The 20,183-nt window shown below is 49.1% G+C and overlaps 7 protein-coding genes across 7 annotated transcripts; 3 read left to right on the top strand and 4 right to left on the bottom strand.

The window, feature by feature from the left end:
• Positions 1–1,135: 1,135 nt before the first annotated feature.
• On the bottom strand, positions 1,136–2,218 carry FPRO_02212 (uncharacterized protein; the record flags this gene model as incomplete). The annotated part of the gene is made up of 1 exon (XM_031227711.1): positions 1,136–2,218. One exon carries the CDS (start codon positions 2,216–2,218, stop codon positions 1,136–1,138), a length of 1,083 nt encoding a protein of 360 aa, XP_031078120.1.
• Positions 2,219–3,098: 880 nt separating this feature from the next.
• Positions 3,099–9,499, top strand: FPRO_02213 (uncharacterized protein; the record flags this gene model as incomplete). The annotated part of the gene is made up of 6 exons (XM_031227710.1): positions 3,099–3,274; positions 3,322–5,868; positions 5,927–8,868; positions 8,935–9,229; positions 9,280–9,361; positions 9,413–9,499. 6 exons carry the CDS (start codon positions 3,099–3,101, stop codon positions 9,497–9,499), a joined length of 6,129 nt encoding a protein of 2,042 aa, XP_031078119.1.
• Positions 9,500–9,635: 136 nt separating this feature from the next.
• Positions 9,636–10,792, bottom strand: FPRO_02214 (uncharacterized protein; the record flags this gene model as incomplete). The annotated part of the gene is made up of 4 exons (XM_031227709.1): positions 9,636–9,814; positions 9,864–10,098; positions 10,178–10,350; positions 10,414–10,792. The coding sequence occupies 4 exons, from the start codon at positions 10,790–10,792 to the stop codon at positions 9,636–9,638; spliced, it is 966 nt and encodes a 321-aa protein (XP_031078118.1).
• A 585-nt stretch (positions 10,793–11,377) lies between these two features.
• On the top strand, positions 11,378–13,334 carry FPRO_02215 (monooxygenase family protein; the record flags this gene model as incomplete). Its single annotated transcript, XM_031227708.1, has 4 exons — positions 11,378–11,755; positions 11,802–12,043; positions 12,090–12,706; positions 12,760–13,334. The coding sequence occupies 4 exons, from the start codon at positions 11,378–11,380 to the stop codon at positions 13,332–13,334; spliced, it is 1,812 nt and encodes a 603-aa protein (XP_031078117.1).
• A 280-nt stretch (positions 13,335–13,614) lies between these two features.
• On the bottom strand, positions 13,615–15,776 carry FPRO_02216 (uncharacterized protein; the record flags this gene model as incomplete). The annotated part of the gene is made up of 4 exons (XM_031227707.1): positions 13,615–14,580; positions 14,628–15,409; positions 15,460–15,610; positions 15,663–15,776. 4 exons carry the CDS (start codon positions 15,774–15,776, stop codon positions 13,615–13,617), a joined length of 2,013 nt encoding a protein of 670 aa, XP_031078116.1.
• An 877-nt stretch (positions 15,777–16,653) lies between these two features.
• Positions 16,654–18,418, bottom strand: FPRO_02217 (uncharacterized protein; the record flags this gene model as incomplete). Its single annotated transcript, XM_031227704.1, has 6 exons — positions 16,654–16,680; positions 16,727–17,052; positions 17,101–17,737; positions 17,788–18,066; positions 18,119–18,159; positions 18,208–18,418. 6 exons carry the CDS (start codon positions 18,416–18,418, stop codon positions 16,654–16,656), a joined length of 1,521 nt encoding a protein of 506 aa, XP_031078115.1.
• Positions 18,419–18,822: 404 nt separating this feature from the next.
• On the top strand, positions 18,823–20,025 carry FPRO_02218 (uncharacterized protein; the record flags this gene model as incomplete). Its single annotated transcript, XM_031227703.1, has 3 exons — positions 18,823–19,172; positions 19,229–19,369; positions 19,419–20,025. The coding sequence occupies 3 exons, from the start codon at positions 18,823–18,825 to the stop codon at positions 20,023–20,025; spliced, it is 1,098 nt and encodes a 365-aa protein (XP_031078114.1).
• Between the last annotated feature and the right edge of the window lie 158 nt (positions 20,026–20,183).

The raw sequence follows: 20,183 nt of genomic DNA, 5'->3' as shown, positions 1-20,183 counted from the left end.
GGTATAGTCTGCGCCAAGATCACACTATTGGCTTGATTGGCTTTGAGCATAAGAAAGATGCTATGTTGAGGGGGCTTGGGCTTAGAGGTGATAACCCACAGGACTTTTATTCTAAGCGAGAAAAGCATCTCAATAAGTTTAGTACAAGATTATTTAGCTACACTACCACTTCCCTTGACCCCTCAGTTGAATGTTAGAACAATCCTGATCCAGCTCAAACAATGCTCCTAAACGCTGTACCTGCTTGAGGCTTTGGCGACCAGTATCACCATCAAAATCCCATCCGTTTGAAAAACAACCTGCCGTTGATTAGTGTATGCCCGCATCAAAAGTGGCCTGATTTTTCTGAACCTGATTTAAGCTTCTCCCAAATCACCAAGTTGTTCCATTACATACCCTAAAACGAACCCGAGAGGTCGGAGCAGCCCCTTACCAAGAACGTCAGTGTCCTTCTCAGGATGGGAGACCGGGCTTAACTTTCATCAAGCGAGAGTCCGACGACCTGGTCCGACTTTAAGTTTCACGCAGCTTCGTTAGCACCCAAAAACACCAGAAAGAATAGTTCGCGTGGCATGGCTCTAATTCAGTCAAACTCCAGCCTCTCGGATGATCCGTCGTTAGAGGAGCTTTTGCCTACAAGAGGTTAACCTTGATATAGCTGGCGTAAATGAGTAGTCAACGAAGTCTAAATCTGGCTTACGACATTCTAACCTTGTCGAGATATTTCTGCCACTCGTGATCGATGTCTCAATTATTTTCAACCCAAACGAGCTGAACAGTGGTGTTGTGGCTCAGCGCTAGCTAGCAATGTCAAGCCACAAGATTCCTGATCTGCAACAAATGTATACGGATTTGGAATAAGCTTGTGGGATCTTGGCAGGGGCTAGCCGATGCCATCTGTCAAACTAAGTATGGACAGATCTTGGATCAAAACTTTAAAGCTCCCAGGGAAACAAACGGTCGCTTCCCCCGTGCTGGATCAATATCATTCTCGGGCCACTATGTCTAAGTCATCCTCAGTTAGTCTGAGAAATAGGGCAGATACTGGAACGACATATACAGCCACATGTGGTCTCGATTGCGTCTTATTTGTCATTACTTCATTTTCATCGCTAAATACAAGAAGTTACTGTAATTATACTAGCAAGCTCAAAACAAACATGCCAGCAATATTCGCTGATACACATGTAAGAACATTTGTCTTGATATGGCCCGCACCATTAACAGTGATCGGGGAATCGGGACTCCAGCTATCATCGCCAGAGTCTTTCGTGGCTGGGTTTCCACTAGAGGGGGTATCATTTTGAGAGGGGGAGTTGTTGCCCGACGAGCCGGATCCGTTGCTCGATGCACCAGAAGTGTCGCCTGCATATGGGTTGCCGGTTTTCTGGTTAGGAATTGGATACAATGTATCATGTCCGGCGGCGGCCTCATCAGATGAGCCTGTGTCTGCTGAAGATGAAGACTGACCATTAGAGCCAGCAGGAGCTGAGTTGGAGGGAGAAAAGTGATAAACAGCGGTAGGTGTCTCGGATAACGGCCGAGATCCAGGAATGACGGAATCTGCCTCATCAGAAGATTCACCATTAGAGTCTCCATTGTTTGACTGGGGCTGCATGGATCCAATGTTGGAAGTATCCTGGCTCTCTTGACTTCCGCTGCCAGAGTCCTGTCCAGCCGAATCTCCAGAGTTTGGAGAAGTGTTTGTAGAAAGAGAAGCACCATGGTTGTTCAGTGCATGGCCAGCATCAGAGCCAGAAGAACCATTCTCAGAAACTGAGCTGCTGTGAGATTGCTCACTCTGACGGAGAGGAATCTGCGTTGGTTGTGCAATGGGTACAACAACATAGCCAGAGGATGAATATGCTTGCACAGACTCAGTTGGGAATGTCAAAGTAGCAACTTTGGTCCCCGAGCCTCCGCACTTGTCACATTTGACCAAAGCAGATGTGAAACCAGGTGGAGGAGCGGTTTCGATAGGTAAGGGCTGACAATTCACACCTGAGCATGACTGTGTAATAGTGTAAACTTTTGTTGTCAGGCCTTGAAGGTAGAACTCTTGATATGTGCGAATGTATTGGTTGTAGTAACCATTGGGGCCTTTTGTGACGGTAATGACAGGTAAGGTGGTTGTTGTAGCACAGGGGTCAGAGATGACTCGTGCGTATACAGGTAACAGGAAGCTCAGGCTACAGCTTATTGTTGTTAATCTCATCATGGCGATTTGGTTTAGGTATGTTATTAATATGGGTACGGTAGAGGCAAGAGAGTGCTTGTGTAGATCAATGTGGATGAAAGGAGTGTTGTAGGGCTGAATGTTAAGCCAAAGGAGTGTTGGGATGTCTGGGTCAAGTTGTTGATAGGTGAGACATTTCGAGTACTTATGTCATTTCATGAGATATTAGAGTATCACAATGGCTTCACTAAAACAATGCACAGTCGGCAACTCCATGGAAAGCTTCTAGAAAGAGATTCGACCTTAAAGGTCAGTACGGTCGAGACCCCCAGCGGCTACAACTAGCTGACAGGATTGACATCTCCTAAGAGTAGCCTTGTCGTCGACCTGGAATGTTCGGACATATTAAAGATCCAGGGCAATGCATAGCCAAAGAACCAGGTAGTTGGTGTCCGGCGACAAGTGAATTCGCACCAAAGCCGTAGGAGAGTTTGGCGATCCAGGAACTTGGGGCCTTGTGGCGGGAAGATACTGCTTCGGTATTAAAGCAAGCCTTTTGGAAATCTAGAATCATGCCACTCTGTTAAATCCACAATTAGTCTTCCAGAACGTAGATGGCGCTGGTGTTTGATCTTCATATCTGTCAGAGAGGTCTAGGCCAGAACCATCAACGCCACAGTACATCTGCACGCAATCGGAATGCCAAGGTTTCTGAGAACCAATCTTTCCATATTAATACACTTAAACTCTGCTTGCATGTCGATCATTCTCTCCAAATTTAGTATGTGTTCTTTCCGTAGTTGGCAGTTAAATATATAGCAGAGCGCTCCTTCCTCAGTCGCTTCGTGACTGACCGTCGCACGTGACCTTCTCCTCCAATCTGTCTCGCGGCAGGTACAACACCGTATTACATTTAAACAATATGCTTAAAGCGATGCGCATGTATAAATCAACGTGCTATGGAGTCATTTTCGTGTTGTTTGCATTCGCCTCTGCCTGGGATCCCGTTGTTGATTGCCCTGATGGCGAGAAACGTGCTCAGGTCCAGCCAATCAAGGTTGTTGATGGCTCAATCACATTTGACACAACATTAGCCAGGTTGGTACCTTACTCACTGCGATCTCACAGCAAACTGACAGCTACAGCACATTTCTGATACGACATGAGGCATCATATATCACTACTGCAGTTTTCGGCCTGGGAGACCCTTCAACGTACACCATTCCACCGCAGGGAACACCACCGGTTGGGACTGTCATAAAGAGAACTCCTTTAACCACAATCACTTCAATCATCTCTTCATTGACAACCGCGCGGACGCGGACACTGACTCCTGATCAGCCTGGTGATCCGACTACTGTTGTCATTGAAGAGCCTGAGTACAGAACTCGAACAGAAGGCGTCGAAGTTGATCACACAAGGACCGTCCAAGTGGGTGATCCTGGCGATCTCGAGACAATCACGGTCGGCTGGGATTATTACACCACCTTCATGGAGAAAGGGAGCAATGGAGACCCTGTTACCAAGGTTGTTCATGTTGACGACCGAACCACAATTGTTGTTGGGCAGCCAAGAGCCACGACTATTACCGAAACGAGGGACATTCAGTCTCCTGTCACGCGGACGATCCAGCCAGATAATTCAGGCGGTATCAGCACCATCATTGTTCAGGTGCCAGGATCTACGCCTGCATATACAACAGTCACACGAATAGGAACTGTGACTGCCCCAGTAACATCGACAGAACCTGCACGTAGCTCAGGAGGAACTGGGACGGTTCACGTCATCGTGCCTTCAGATCCTGTTCTATATGTAACTGTCACTCGCACTGGCTCAGGAACAGCGACCGCAACGTCGACGCAGCCGCACAAACACCCAGGAGAGGCTGGGATTGTCTATATCGACATCCCTGAGCCGCTGGGCAGATATAACACTGTCACGCGTTTCGGAACCGGCAGTTCCAGAACGTTTACTCAGACTCCAAATGGGCCTGGTCAAGACGGTGTCGTGGTGGTTGAGATCCCAATCACCGACGCGGACTACAATACTATCACCCAAGTGGGAACTGTCACAGCCCCAGTGACTAGAACGATTCCTCCAAGCAGCCCAGACGGCACAGGCATGATTATAATCGAGGTCCCTCCCGCACGCTGGGCTACCGTGTCTCATATTGGCTCTGTAACGGAACCCGTGACCCACACCATATCTCCAACACGCGCAGGGGACGCCTGGAGTGTTATTGTGGAATTACCTCCTATCAACACTCGTCTCATCTACACCACTCGATATGGAGAGGTGGGCAGCGCTTCAACCACCACTCGGTTCTCAGGCGGCTCCTCTAACACTGGCTGGGTCATCGTTGACCTCCCTAACCCGATGACAACTACAATCCGTGGTGGTGACATCGAATCTCCAACGACTATTACACAGGAGCCGGCAAACCCAGGAGAAACAGGCGTTGTGGTTATAATAACTCCATATAAGTACATAACCACGACGAGAACGTGGACTGGATCAGAAGCAACTACAATTACACAGAAGCCCTCTGATCCGAATGGAGAAGGCACTGTGGTTGTTCAGATTCCTCCAGATGTTACTCCTTTTGTTACTGTCACAGATTATTGGAAAGGGTCAACAACAAAAACTACAACTTTACCTCCATCTGGTGCAGATAAAACTGGGACTGTCCTGGTACAGTACCCTGAAGATTCTCTGCACTACATTGTCACTAGCGAGTATTGGTCAGGCTCTGAAACCCGGACGGTGATTATTCCGCCCACTGGACCCGGAGGTACAGGCACGAAGAAAATATTATTCCCCACTGCTGCTATTCGCTACATTGATACATCTACGACCTGGACGGGATCTACAACTCGTGTGTGGACCGAGCCTCCCTCTAGGCCTGGAGAAACAGGAGTCATACATCATGACGTGCCGGCTATGCGTTATGTTACTGTAACAAATTTTGGAACAGAATCGACGACTCGTACATACACACAAGAGCACTCTGGCTCTGATATGACTGATACTATTGTGGTCGAAATGCCATGGATCACCTCCTGGACTACTATCACCAACACTTGGACAGACTCGACAAGTCGTACATCTACTCAAATGCCATCTGGCTCCGGCAGGCTAGGTACGATTTTAGTTGAGATACCGCCTACTGCTATTGCTTGGACCACAACAACGGTAACGGGAAGCGACAGCATCACTCGGACTATTTCTCAGACGCCTTCTGGCCCGGGGAAGACCGGCACGGTCGTCGTGCTAGTCCCGTCTGCTATCGACCAGTACATTACTACGACGATCATGGGCACTGGAACCGGAACCGTTACGAGGACTCAAACTCCAACTGAGCCTGGCGCTACGGGAACTGTGATCATTGAAGAGCCTCCTGCTGCGGCTAAGTATGTCACTTTGACAACAACTTGGACTGGTAGCACCACCACGACCACTACCAAGCAACCAGACTCGCCAGATCAGACCAGAACCGTGGTTGTTTTTGTGCCTCCAAGCATCACGCCATATGTTACTACTACGATCACTGGAACTCAGACAGCAAGTGAAACCATTACGACTACTCGAACTCCAACTGAGAGCAGTCACGGTCACTACGCTTTACTCGGGGACTTCTGTATTGGCAGGGCCAACAACACTCTCGACGATCCCTGCCTCTGGATCGGTTCCTGGTACAGTCATCATCGCGACAGCTGCACCACAACCCGTCACGATTACTCGATATGGAAGTGCATCGGCCAGTACTGTGACCACAGAGCTGCCCATAAGCTCAGGCGCGGCGCCAGTGGTTATAATAGACTTGCCCCAGACATATACAACGATAACTCGCTGGGCAACTACCATCTCAGTCCCCTCAACGACAACTCAGACTCCTGCGAACCCAGGAGATCCGGTCACTATCTTGCTAGAATCTCCGCAACCCTATACAACCACCACCCGATATGGAAGTGTATCAGCCAGTACAATGACCACAGAATTGCCTATAAGCGCAGGCGCGGCGGCAGTTGTTCTTATAGATTTACCGCAGCCGTATACAACGATAACCACTTGGGGAGGTGTCTCATTTCCCTCGACGGTAACGCAAACACCTCAGAGTATTGGAGAAGTCATCACGGTAATTGAACACCTTCCTCAGCCTTACACAACAACAACAAGATGGGGCAGTGTGACAGTGAGCAGTATTACTACTGAGTCTGCGTCTGTTGAAGGCCAAGAAGCAACTGTGATTATCGATCTGCCACAGCCATATACAACCGTGACTAGGTACGGCAGCGTCACAGCCAGCAGTGTCACGACGGAGATGCCAACTAGCGATGGACAGACTGCTTCTGTCTTCATAGATCTCCCGCAACCATATGCGACGATCTATAGATACGGAGGAGTGACAGCAAGTAGTATCACCACACAGATGCCAACGGTTGAGGGGGAGGTAGCTTCAGTCTACATCGATCTTCCTCAGCCTTATGTCACCACCACTCGGTATGGAAGTGTGTCAGTCAGCTCTATTACCACTCTTGACCCTGCAAGTCTGGGAGGGACGGCAACAGTGATAGTCGACCTGGCCCAGCCTTACACAACCGTAACTAGGTATGGAAGCGTTACAGCAAGCGCCATCACGACGCAGATGCCTACGGTTGAAGGGGATGTTGCTTCAGACTATATTGATCTCCCTCAGCCATATACGACGATCTATAGGTACGGAGGCGTGACAGCTAGCGAGACTACTACCGAAAAAGGCGCGATTCCTGGCGATACAGATACTGTCTACATAGACATTCCATTCTCTACAACGACAATCACTGAACTCTATACCGGCGCATCGTCCATTACGGGGGCTATAGCTGTCTCGACCATTCCTGCATCTGGATCAGTTCCGGCTACCATCGTCATGGCCACGCCGCCTGTCTTTTCAACACGGTTCCATACTGGAGCAAGCCCGGTTTCTGGTCCAGTCACTGTGACTACTCTATACGGGTCTGGGAGTGATCCTGCTACTGTCGTGGTTGAGACACCGCCGGTGACCATAACCCAAAGATACTCCGGCTCTTCGACTGTCACCTTGACTACAATCACACCGACTGGGACAGAGGATGGAACCGTCGTGATCGGGATTCCCTCACCTCAACCTGTCACTAGCTATCGTCCATACTCGGGGACCTCTCCAGTCAGCGCTGCTGTCACCGTGACAACTCTTCAGCCCTCAGATCCTGACGATCCGGCAACTATTGTTATCGAGACACCCCTTGTAACCATCACGCGGCCATATACAGGCACAGAGGTCTTGTCTGGTCCGACGACTGTGACTACTATCTCGGGTACGGTGGTCGTCGAGACGCCTCCAGTCTATCTAACACGATTATATACCGGATCAAATGCTATCACGGGGCCAACTACGGTTTCAACGATCTCCCCTTCGGGCGATCATCCTGGCACAATCATCGTTGAGACTCCTCCCATCACAATCACCAGATTCTACACAGGTACAGAGATACTCTCAGCTCCTACAACTGTCACCACAATCACTCCAACGGGTACGGAGCAGGGGACGGTGATCGTCGAGACGCCTCCTATTACAAGCACGAGGTTTTACACAGGCACGGAGACCTTGTCTGGCCCGGTAACGATAACTACAATTACACCAACAGGAACAGAAGCTGGCGTCGTTATAGTTGAGAAGCCACCTGTAAGAGTCACCCGGTTCTATACTGGTACATCAGTGATTTCCGGCCAAATAACTGTCACGACTATCGTTCCGACTGGTACCGAGGACGGCACTATTATCTATGAGACACCGCCGATTACAGTGACCGAGTTCTACACAGGAACAGATGTAATCACTGGGCCTTTGATACTCACAACAATAACACCGACCGGAACTGAAGCAGGGACTGTTATCGTGGCTACGCCGCCAGTAACTATCACTGTATTCTATACTGGGACAGATGTTTTGACTGGCGTAACCACTGTTACAACAATAACACCAACAGGAACTGAAGCAGGGACTGTTATCGTAGCGACACCGCCAGTGACCATCACTCAACGCTATTCCGGGACTTCTGTTCTATCTGGTCCGCTAACTCTGACCACTGTGACGCCTACCGGTACTGAGGCAGGGACTGTGATCATTGCTACACCGCCGCCGGCGACTGTGACGAGCACGCGACGATATACTGGCACTTCAAGTTTGAGCGGCGCAATCACTGTGACCACCCTTCAACCGACCGGCACAAACGATGGGCCGACCGTTGTTGTCGAAACGCCTGCACCGCAGCCATCCACCAGTTATCGGCAGTACTCCGGAACATCCAGCATCAATGCAGCCAGAGCCGTAACGACTTATCCGCCAACAGGCACAGACGATGGAGGTATCGTGGTCGTGGAGACACCAGCACCACCTCCAGCTTTCAGCTGTGATGAAGGCGGATACTTGATCCAAGTCCGAACTCTCTACAGGCTCAACCTGGTCACAGGAGTCAATTCTCTGGTAGCACAGAATGTTGGACCTGGAGCACCTTCTGGTACAACCAACGGCGGAACCATTAATCCTATTGGCTACAATATCAAGGATAATCTCATTTATGGAATTGTCCAGATTGCAACTGGAAAAAGCCAAGTCATTCGGATTGGTTCCACCGGATCGTATACGCTGATGAACACCTTCATTGATGGAAGTGAGTAGCCCCGCCAGCATTATATGACTTCGCAAAGGTCAAAAGACAATAGCTAACAGGCTACAGCATGGAACACTGGCGATGTAGATTCTGATGGCATTTTCTGGATCTCAACATATGGAAAGGCGTGGGCGAAGATTGATGTGAACCCAACATCGGCAACCTACGGCAAGGTTCTTGAACAAGGAACCGCAACGTCCGCAAATAACTGTGCTGACTGGGTATCTGTACCTGGAGGAGGCCGCTATCTATATGCTCTTCAGGGAAATACGTCAAAGACAGTACTGGCAAGATGGAGCCTCGACACGAAAACTTGGGAAGTGATCAAAGACTTCGGTCATATCGCAGGTGACAACCTTTGGTAAGCCATTTCAATTGCATATCACGACGCGAAGCTAATTAGATTACCAGGGGAGCGGCTTATTCGGTTGGTAACAAGCTCATGTATGCTTCGGAAAATACGTCTGGAGTCATTTACCGATTCAACGTTGAGGTAAGTCACAGTGCAAGAAGTATTTCGTGGGTTACTAACAAATATATATAGACTGGAGCGAAATCTCTTGTAATTAATGGGCCGAAGACATCACAAAATGATGGAGCGCGTTGTGTCAACGCTTCACCTCTCACATAGGCGATGGCATACATGCTCTAGGAAGAGGAGGGAAGGTTGGGCTGCGTCTTTATGGCAGGCCGAATAAGTCCTCTTGAATCAGATATCTACATTATCATTTTCACTCATCTTTCCTACTTTTATCTCATGGCAGTATCTATTCTTTATACACTCGGACTTTGTATGAGTCCAACCATTTGTCTTCAATAATCACCAGCTGTGACGCTTGAACCTTCTTCAGATACTCATCTTCGGGTGTATCCTTGTAATCCTCTCTGTCGATGTCTACGAAGCCCTCCTTGGCGATGGAGCGGGGCGTGATCATCAATGAGCGACCTGTGACGACCATTAGTAACTCACTAACAATGACATCTCTTGTACTCGCCATTAATGCTTCTATCGGTGGCAATTCTCAACATGCAGCTGGAGACATCTTTCTGTTCACCAAACTCCACGCCGCGATCAACTAGCCACTTCTCGTACTCTGCTGTTCGAATGGCGCTCTTGATCCAGCAGGGTGCGACATAGTTTATGCGGATAGCTTGCTCGTGGCTTGATCTTCGTACTGTTCTCATGAAACCTCTAAGCGCATATTTGGTTCCGGTATATTCCCAGTTGCCCTATCGCATGTCAGTCAGTTTCAAATTCTGGTTGCTCACAGCGCCCTGAAAGTCAAGCAGGGCTTTGTCGGGTACTTACTGGAGAATCGATCCATGCTACCATGCTACCGGTAATAATGAAACAGCGATCTCGTTCTTCGCTCACTGGCTGCTTGCGGAAATAATGAACCGCAAGCTTCCACGTATAAAACGTTCCGTCAATGTTAACACGTACGATGTTTAAATCTGGTTTTGTAGGTTCTCCATTAGGGTCTGTAGGTGCAGTTAGTTCAGGGCTCTTCCACTAAACCTTCAGACGGTTCTGTGAGTACACACCATCAAGATTCCACAAGCTATCGCCCGAGCTTCGGGAAATGCCAGCATTTGCAATGACAACATCAACAGAGTTACTAGGGCTTTGACTTTTGGCCGTTTCAAACATGGCCTTTTGTTGATCCCAGTCTCTGATGTCGCATTTGACAAAGACACATTTTTGACCGTCGGCGTTGAGCTCAGCTTCAACTATTTTGCCGCGCTCTTCGTTGACATCGGCGAATGTTACCCAGGCACCAGCAGCGACAAAGTCTCTTACGAAAGCTTCGCCCATGCCATTGGCGCCGCCTGTGATAATCACTGACTTTCCTCGAATATTCTCGAGTTGAGGTGCGATTGTGTGGTCGATTGGACCATTGTAAGCATAGCGATTGACAGCCATGGTGTAAGTGTAAGTGAGCTTGGTGATAGGCTTGGGCTTGGGGTACACGGCAATGGCCTGGTGGAGTGACAAACAAGACGATAATCACAAGATCTTTGCAAGTTTAGGCAACCAGATAAACTTGAGCTAAAATTGACAAAACGCAATTTGTTATTCCCTATCTCCCTCTAAGTATGTCAATACTGTCGCGCAACTTGGCCGGCTCGGTCCCTGTGCGATATCGCTGCAACCCCGCATTCAGCGTCAGCTGGTCGCTAACTCCCGGCAATACCGTTTCGGCATAGCCATTCACCAACAACACTAACGACTTTGCCGAACATGCTTGGCAAAGAGGGAGATGACTTCGGCAATGACCACGCAAGAGGCACGAGATGCTAAAGCGATGGCCTGATTGAGTCTTTGCCGGGCCTAGTGCTGGTAGAGCTGATGGGGCAGAGACAACACCAGCTATTTTACCTATTGTTAAGCATCATGAGTACTTCAACAACACCTTGAACAGACTTACAAGATCAATCTCATCCTTACCATCGCTTCAATCTCAAACACCTTGAGCAGATTCAAAGATCAACATCAACATCAGTCGCAATGCCTGCCTTTGAGTCGCCAGAGACTAAGGCGCAATCCGCCGAGGACTTGTCTTCAATGCCAGCAACTGAGCTCCCAGAACTTGTCACAAAGCTAGATGACATCAAGAATGGACTCAGTAACGGCCATACAAACGGGCATGTAACAGATCCGTTCACACTCAGCCAAGATTATGCCTACACACCGCGCAAGATCAAGGTCTTCACCATTGGCGCTGGCTTCTCTGGTCTGTTGATGGCGCACAAGTTCCAACATCGCTTCCCGGAGATGGAGGACATTGTTGATCACACTATCTTTGAGGCGCGCAGCGATATTGGCGGTACTTGGTTGGCGAATAATTATCCTGGTGTTCAGTGCGATGTACCCAGTCACATTTACGTACGTTTGCCCTTCTATGATCGCGACTTGAGCTGACGATATCTAGGCATTCCCATTTGACCCCAATCCCAACTGGGAGAGGTTCTATGCTAGTGGAGGTGACATCTTGTCTTACATGAAGGCAACTGTCAAGAAGTGGAATCTTGACCGTGATCTACAGCTCAACACCCGAGTTATCGGCGCTGAGTGGCTTGATGATCTAGGTCAATGGAAGGTCACAGTTGAGCACGAGGGCATTCAACGGGAAGAGTTCTGCCACGTATTGATCTCAGCGCAAGGAGTTCTAGTGTAAGTCTCAATCTTGCCGCTTCTGACACAAGTACTAACTGCTCAGTCACGAGGCATGGCCCAAGATCCCCGGTCTGAAGGACTTTGAGGGCCACACCACTCACTCAGCAAACTGGGATCACTCTTACGACTACAGCAATAAGCGTATCGCTGTCATTGGTAATGGCTCATCTGGTATCCAAATTGTGCCACAGATGGCAAAACTGCCTGGAACAGAGGTCACAAACTTTGTCCGCGGTCCAGCATGGGTTTACTACCGCGCACCACCATCAAAGCACCTGGGCCGAGAGGACGATGACCCTAATCCCCGCTACTCAGAGCAGGACAAGGCACGCTTCCAAGACCCAGAGCTTCATCTTCAACATCGCAAGGGCATCATCTCTCGCACGAATAAGTCCTTCTATATATTCCGAAAAGGCGAGAATAATGAGCGCGGCATGAAACTGGCTGCGGAGCAAATGGCTGAAAAGCTTGGTCATGATCCTGTGCTGTGCTCGAAGCTCATTCCTAAGTGGGAGTTGGGCTGCCGTCGTATCACGCCTGGTCCTGGATATCTCGAGTCCTTCTTGAAACCGAACTGCCATTTGACGGATAGTGCGATTACACAGATTACGAAGAAGGGCCTCAAGACTGCTGATGGCAAGGAGCATGAGGTCGACGTCAGTAAGTAACTCCTCACGCTCTCGTACTCAAGTCACATACTAACCATTCTCTAGTCGTGTATGCCACTGGATTTGACGTATCTTTCCGCCCGCGCTATCCCATCGTCGGCCTCAACAAGATTGATCTCCGCGAGCAATGGAAAGAGGACCCAGAAGCATACATCTCCGTCGCCGTCCCCTCCATGCCAAACTACTTCATGATGATGGGTCCCAACTGTCTCGGCGGCCACGGCTCCCTCGTCGAGTCCCTCAACTGGACAGGCGACTACTTCGTCAAGTGGATCAAGAAGATGGCCACCGAAGACATCAAGTACGTCGTCCCCAAGAAGGAAAAGGTCGACGCCTTCATCAAGTACTGCGACCAAGTCCACAAGACTCTCGTCTGGAGCGGCGGCTGTACGAGTTGGTATAAGCGAGGCAAGGTTGACGGCCGTGTTACTGCGCTGTTTGGTGGAAGTGCTCACCTGTTCAATCGCATGCTGGGGGATATTCGTGCGGAGGACTTTGAGATTGAGTATAACACGGCGAATCCGTTTAGATTTATGGGTAATGGGTTCACGGAGTTTGAGATGGATCCGGAGAGCGATCTTAGTTGGTATGTAGAGAAAGCAGAGACGCTTCGATGCTGAGGTTTGAAGGAGGAGTAGGATACCATTTGCAGTACTTAAGATTAAGATAGCATTAGATCTACAATTACGAGTTTTTTACTTAGATCAAGACACATTTAGATCTCAAATTTATGAGCTTTTGTGTAGAAATCGGTACAGAGCCCATTTGAGAAGTTCTGGTAGAGAGATGGCGAGTGTTCAAAAAGTTGTGATGTCGGCCCCAGCAAACAAAGCATAACGACAAAGGCGCAGACCAATTGCCATGAGACTTTACTTGCTTGCACCAAATATCTTTACATTACTATAGTATATCGAGATTAATGTTTGAAAAGTCAAAATTGTAATCAACAAACGGCTCAAGCAAATCATGATAACGATTGAGCAGGTCCTCATGAAACACTGCATTCTCCGGCGACGGCAGCGCAGTCGCTGTAGTCCCAAACTCATCATCGGCAAGCAGACAATCCGCAATCCGACTCGTAGATCTCGTCACAAATGGAAACAGGAGCTTCCAGTCAAAGTCATTCGAAGGCGCGTCCCCAGAGCCGTTGGAACCTGCCGCTCTGCCTTTACCCGCATGCATCATGGACCTAGGCAGCGCGCGCAGTCGTTCAAATCCTTGCCGTATAACATTGGCAGAAGCCCACATTTGCTGGAGCTGCCCGACTGCTTGGTCCAGGATATCCAGTCCCTCTTCTGCTTCTTGGGAGAATTGCTTGATCCGGCTTGCTTGTAACAACGCGATGAAGGCTGTACCGCTGTACCAGCAGGTAATCGCCATGAGGAATCGCGCATTCCCACGCGACAGGATATCTCTCAGGATTCTGGCGATGCATGAGGCAGCTAAGATAGCGGGTGGTAGCGCTTGCGGCAGGTCTGGTGTCGTTCTCTGTAGATGCATCACGATGATCGTTGTCAGGTATGGGAGATGCAATTGATGAACATCCCTGTCAAAGCCTTCCGTTCGACTGGAGCCAATTGGTAGCTGAAGGTCTGGGGGCAAAGATTGAACCCATGCGACAAGCTCTTGTCTAAGCTCCGTAGGAAATGTCGCAGTTTCCGGAGGCGAGTCCACTGACTTAGATAGTGCCTTAGAAACCTTGCCCATTATACCAGCAAGGCGAACCCAGTACTTAAATATTCGACCTTTCTTCTGTGACGCCGGATCGCTTGGGAAATCTGAGGGTTGGACTTCTTGTATCGTCATGTCTTCGGGGTTGATGATGCAGGGTTTGCTTTGACATAGAGATGTCAATCGCTCTCGTGCCTAAAACATGTCAGTAGGCATCAAACTGCAGGGTCGTGAGAACTTACAAATACAGTCCACCATAATCGCCGTCGCAAACTCAGATGAAGTGCGCTTGAGGCCACGCTCTCTTGTTTCGGCTCACGGTGAATGTTCATCTGCTGCGCATGTCGTATTATGACGCTGGTCCACCACCAGCTTGCATGCCGATGTGCCGTTGAGGGTGAGCGAGGTGCCCACCAGTAAAACAGAGACACTGCCTTGAGAGACGTAAGTATATCCGGCTCCTCATCCATGTAAAACATCATCCTCGCTTTCTCGTAGTACGCAGCTGGTCCCTGGTGGGGTATCAAAGGCGGCTGTATGTGACTCGCAGCGAGCGCAAGTGCATTCGCAAGCATAGGCGATCGTGCAAGTTCAGAGTCGAGCGTGTCATGATCGAGGACAGGACACCATGGATAGCAGTACTCAAAGTATGTTTCCGAGAAGCTCTGTTGCAGCTCCTGTTGTCGAGGGTCCGATGCTGAGTTGCGAAGCTCAAGATTTGCGACAAGTTCCTGCTGTTCAGCTTCGAGCTGGTTTTCAGGTCCGTAGATCTGAAGAAAGCCTGTGTCGACATCTCCAGCATGACTGCGACCAGCGCCTTCTGTGGGCGACGTGCTTGACTTGGTCGGGTGATTGACTGCAGCATCAGGAGCGCGCCCAGTAGATGGTATGTTGAACGCGACGTGAATTGGTGTCGCATGTACAGGCGCTGGCGTGTCACCCATACCTGGGTCAATTACATTGTCATCAAAGTCGATTTCTGTTGCATCAGGCGGTTCTGGATTGTTCTCGCCCACATCTTCGCCTTGAACATCGATATTACTACAGGTTCAGTGATGCGTGTGAGTAACTCACCCGCAGCGACAATAGTATCGCATTCAGTGCCACACTCAGCTTGCGTGGACGCCCTCCGACGCTGCTTACCCCTCCGTGACGGCCGAAGATGACAATCTTGATCTTGGTTATCACAATTAGAGCATTTCGCCTCCCCTTGCGACGTCCGGCTCTAGCAAACAGTCAGTTCAAAGCCCGGCCCCGAGGCGAGCGGGGAGACTGACCTGCAAATCGCACTTGATCTTCTTAGAATGGCAAAAGAAACAAACAGCTTCAGCGCGCTTTCGTTTCGGCTGTCGAGCACTGAAGTGGAGCCAATTGCCGACGAGTTCTGTCATTGCCGGATGAGAGAAGTGGTTGTTGCGTGAGGTTGGGGTTGGGGTTGGGGTTGGGTGAGAAGGTTGAATGCCGATGCACGCTCAAGGCGAGATTAACTCTGGACCCCAGACTAACCCCAGATTTAGAAGCCGAGGTCGTGGTTCAGGTTGCAATGGGCAGGGGAGATGCATTGGTTTTAGCGGGGGTTAGCGCGATAAGACGCCTGTAGCAACTTTACTCCACTGAGATCAAGTTCGGCGTATTTTTCGCCCGCGCGGGGTTTGACGCGTCCCTCCCATAACGCCGGGGGAAGAACACAGCTATCCTTCATTCTTATGATGAGTTATTGTACATAGTTCCAAGCTTTATGGAGTAGTAATAAATACAAAAGTTTATGATTGTTTAGGAATTATTTATTAAATGTGATGATTATTTAGGGAATCTTATACTAAAGTTTAGGTCATATTTAAATTTGACCGTCGCTTCAGGGTAAGCTTTCGCATTTGAGATTGGGCCCGCAAACATCAGGACAAACACCAAGATGAAGGTAGACAAGCCAGTTCGGTAGCATAGGCAACAATCTGGGTGAATGACTGCATTTCACCTATAATTTTCAACCCGGATTCCATATACTTATCGCGACTTAGCAGCCCAGACCTCCAACTTTGATCTTGTTGACCGTGGCCCTACGTAATTCGCCGACCCTCTGTGGCTCACAGCAGGGACGTTTGAACATTTCACAAGAGATAGCTTGATGCTATGTACTACGTTGTGAGGTGATTGGGATACGGTTCAAGATGTATCTCATTCGAACAGTCAATTAAAACTCATAGACCACTAAACAAAGACCATATCCATTCCGAGCCAATCTCGACAAACACTTATGAACCCTGACACTTAGAGGATGTAGCGGAATTGCATGTTCTGACTGGTTAGTATGTAAAACCTTGAGTGACAATAGACGACTTACCTTCTTATCAGTGAGGTCATCCTCATAGGCATGGTCAAATCCTTCAGTGGTACCAGCCTTGTCGCGTTTGCTGTTGGACCACATGCATAGACCACGGTAAACAAGAGCAAGGAGACCGGCTATGATGGAAGTAACGACGACAACAATGAAACCAGGCTCAAAGCGAGGCGCGTCTCCTTTCTTGAAGCAGAGGGGACCAACAAAGTTACCGAGGCAGTAGCCGATATAGAGACCAGAAGAGGCTACGGATCGCTTAGTGTATCCCGCAGTGTTGGCAATCTGGTGCCCCATCAACACTGCATAACCACCACCGACGGATGGGAGGACTATTATCGGGTTAGTCTAAACTCGGATCGTTTCAATATGATACCTACTATACACTGCAAAAAGCAGGGCTCCCGTAGCTGAGAGTGGAAGAAGCCAGAGTAACAAAGCAGCGAGGACAGTGCCCATCTGAGCAATAAAGACCAGATAAGACCTGTTATTCTTGAACTTGTATGCCAGGTAAGGGAACAGAAGCTGGAGTGTTCCAGCGTACGCGCCACAAGGCATCATGAGCAACAGGGAGTTGAGGGTGCTAAAGCCGAAACCATGGATGATAATAGGAACGAAAGTCGAGATAGGGGCATTGGCAATCATAGACAAGAAAGCAATGGAGAAAACGGTCCAGAACTTGGGGTCAAGCAGGAGTTCCCAGATCTGAGCGACTTTGAGATGGGTGTTGCGGACACCAGAGTTGTTGGTCTTGAGTCTCGCAACCAAGATATATCGTTCTCTCTCGCTGAAGCCCTTGGCACGGACGGGATCGGGAGGGAGGACGAAGACGAGGATAATGCCCCAGACGATGGTGAGAGCACCAGAGAAGTAGTACATGTATCGCCAAGAGGATACTCCTCCGTTGATTTGACCGAATCCGTAGTTGATGATAGGGGAGATGATCGAGACATAGCCGGTGCAAGAGTACCAGATACCCATGCGCATGGCCTGTTCGTTCTTCTTATAGAAACTTCCCTAAGAAAGGCTAAGTCAGGACTCAACGGGTATGAGACAAACAGACTTACGACTATCATCATGAACATCGGAGATATACCTGACTCCAAAAGGCCGAGGAAGAACCGCTGAGTGTAGAGCGTCTTGTAATCTTTGCAAACCACAGTCAGGATGAGGCAGATACCCCAGAGTGTGACAATGCCGGAAGCAACTCGTTCGATAGGATATCGCTGAGCGAGCATCATGGCTGGATAAGCTCCAATGATGAAACCGAGATAGAAAATGGCAGCCGACATGGAGTATCGATCACCAGTGAGAAGACCGAGATCTTCTCTGAGTCCGAACAAAGCCTTAGAGAGTACATGTTAGCAACGAATTGAGGCTTGGAGAGGCCAGGCATACAGCTTGAGATAACATGGCCTTGTCGTAGTACTGCAGTCCATCTGTATATCGTTAGCTTGCATCCCCTGCCCGACGATCATGCAGCTTACATGTAGCACAGAGGACAGGCATGAGCTTCCAATCAATCTTGCGGCGCAACTTCTTCTCCTCCGCCTCAGTCCAGGCCTCATCACCCGCATAGGCCTCAAGGACTTTCATCGCCTCATCCTGATGGACGGTGTCGACTTCGACTCCTTGCTTGGGAGTCATGTCTGCCTCCTCTCGATGGTTGATAGCAGCGCCTTTTTCAGAATCAGACATTGTTGATTAAATGATGAATGATGGTGAAGATGATGATGGAGCATTTCGAGTGGATCGGAGCTCGATACTTATCTTGATTGAATCTTGCTTTGACGCTGGATGGTACGGGGTAAAACTCTGGGGTAGAGTCCGGGGTGGATTGTTTGTGCTGGATGGGCTTGGCAGGCTTTTCTGCTTTGGGTTTGCCGATCATTGTGCCGATGGCCTGGACCCGACGCTATTGTTGCGGGGTGACAACCTCTTGACGCGTGAGCTTGTATAGTTCAAAATCTTCAAATCATCTGTGTCATTCTGATCTTGACCCAACGTGGGGTTATCAGCCTAAGAACATTTAAGTTAAACTATTGGTAAAAGCAGCAAGTTTGTCTCGGTTTAGCACCATCCCAAGTCATCGACAACACAGCATGGAGAAAGCGCCGCAACTTGAGATTCCTCATGGCGAGGCAATCAAAGCCGTCAAGCTTATCAATCCCGTCAACTTTGGTCCTGCGATTCTTGAGAGGTTCATGGCACCAGCTGTTCCTGGTCTAGAGACGTTCAAGAGTTCACCTTCATTATCGTTCCTCATTGAGCATCAGTCTGGGAGGAAGCTAGTCTTTGACCTAGGAATTCGAAAGGATTACAACAATTATTCACCGTCTATTGTCAAGTATTTGCCGACTACTAAGTACACTATCGAAGTAGCGGGGAATGTGGCAGACATCTTGCAGGAGAATGGTGTTCCCTTGGCTGAGATTGAAGCCGTGATATGGAGGTTAGTTCCACAAACCAAGAGAACCCGCTGAAAGTCCAAGTTACTGAAATATCTAGCCATTGGCATTGGGATCACATCGGCGATCCCTCCAGTTTCCCTCATCGCACAGATCTTGTCGTTGGACCGGGCTTCAAAAATGCAATGCTGCCAGGAGCACCGGCGAACCCAGAATCACCCATCCAAGAAAGCGACTACGCGTACGCATAGTCCTCAAACATGTGGATGATCAAAGCTTACAATTGGTAGGAATCGTAATCTACGTGAGATTAGTTTCGAAGGCCCAGACTCTCTCAAGATTGGCCAGTTCCCCGCGTTTGACTATTTTGGAGATGGTTCATTCTATCTCCTCGACAGTCCCGGGCATGCCGTTGGTCATCTATGTGGACTAGCAAGGACTACAACTTCCCCAGACACTTTCATTCTCATGGGAGGAGACGTCTGCCACTACGCAGGTATCTTCCGCCCTTCCAAGTTTCTTCCAGTGCCAGATACCATCAGCCCTCATCCATGCCATCCACATGAAGACGGAGTTCTCTGTCCAGGAGAAGCTTTCGCACGACTGCAAAAGTCACGAGGAAGGGAACCAACTGATACTCTCTTCGACTTGACGTTTGGCTTGGACTTAGAACTTGCTTCTAAGACTACCAAGCAGCTGCAGGAACTAGACTGTAACGAGAACATCTTTGTGGTTGTTGCTCATGACTCCACAGTCCGCGATGGCGTTCCTCACTTTCCGAAGAGCCTGAATGATTGGAAGGAAAGGGGTTTTGGGAAAGGGTTGAAGTGGGCTTTCTTACGCGATCTGGAGAAATTCTGGGAATCTGAGGGTTTACTGGAAAGCCGAAAGGGCTAGGACGAAAAGACTAGATCGTAACAACTTAAATTAGTAAATAGTTCAATTCGACTATATTTTGAGCTATCTCACTTTGAGAAGTCACCGTGAAGTAGAGCTGTCGGTCACCTGAAATCGGGCAACATTTATCAGGATTGCCGGCCTGAAATGCACTACTT

The sequence above is a fragment of the Fusarium proliferatum genome, assembly GCF_900067095.1.
Source record: "Fusarium proliferatum ET1 genome assembly, contig: FPRO_scaffold002, whole genome shotgun sequence".
In the NCBI taxonomy this organism is placed as follows: Eukaryota; Fungi; Ascomycota; class Sordariomycetes; order Hypocreales; family Nectriaceae; genus Fusarium; species Fusarium proliferatum.
This window is presented reverse-complemented; position numbering and strand designations above follow the sequence as displayed.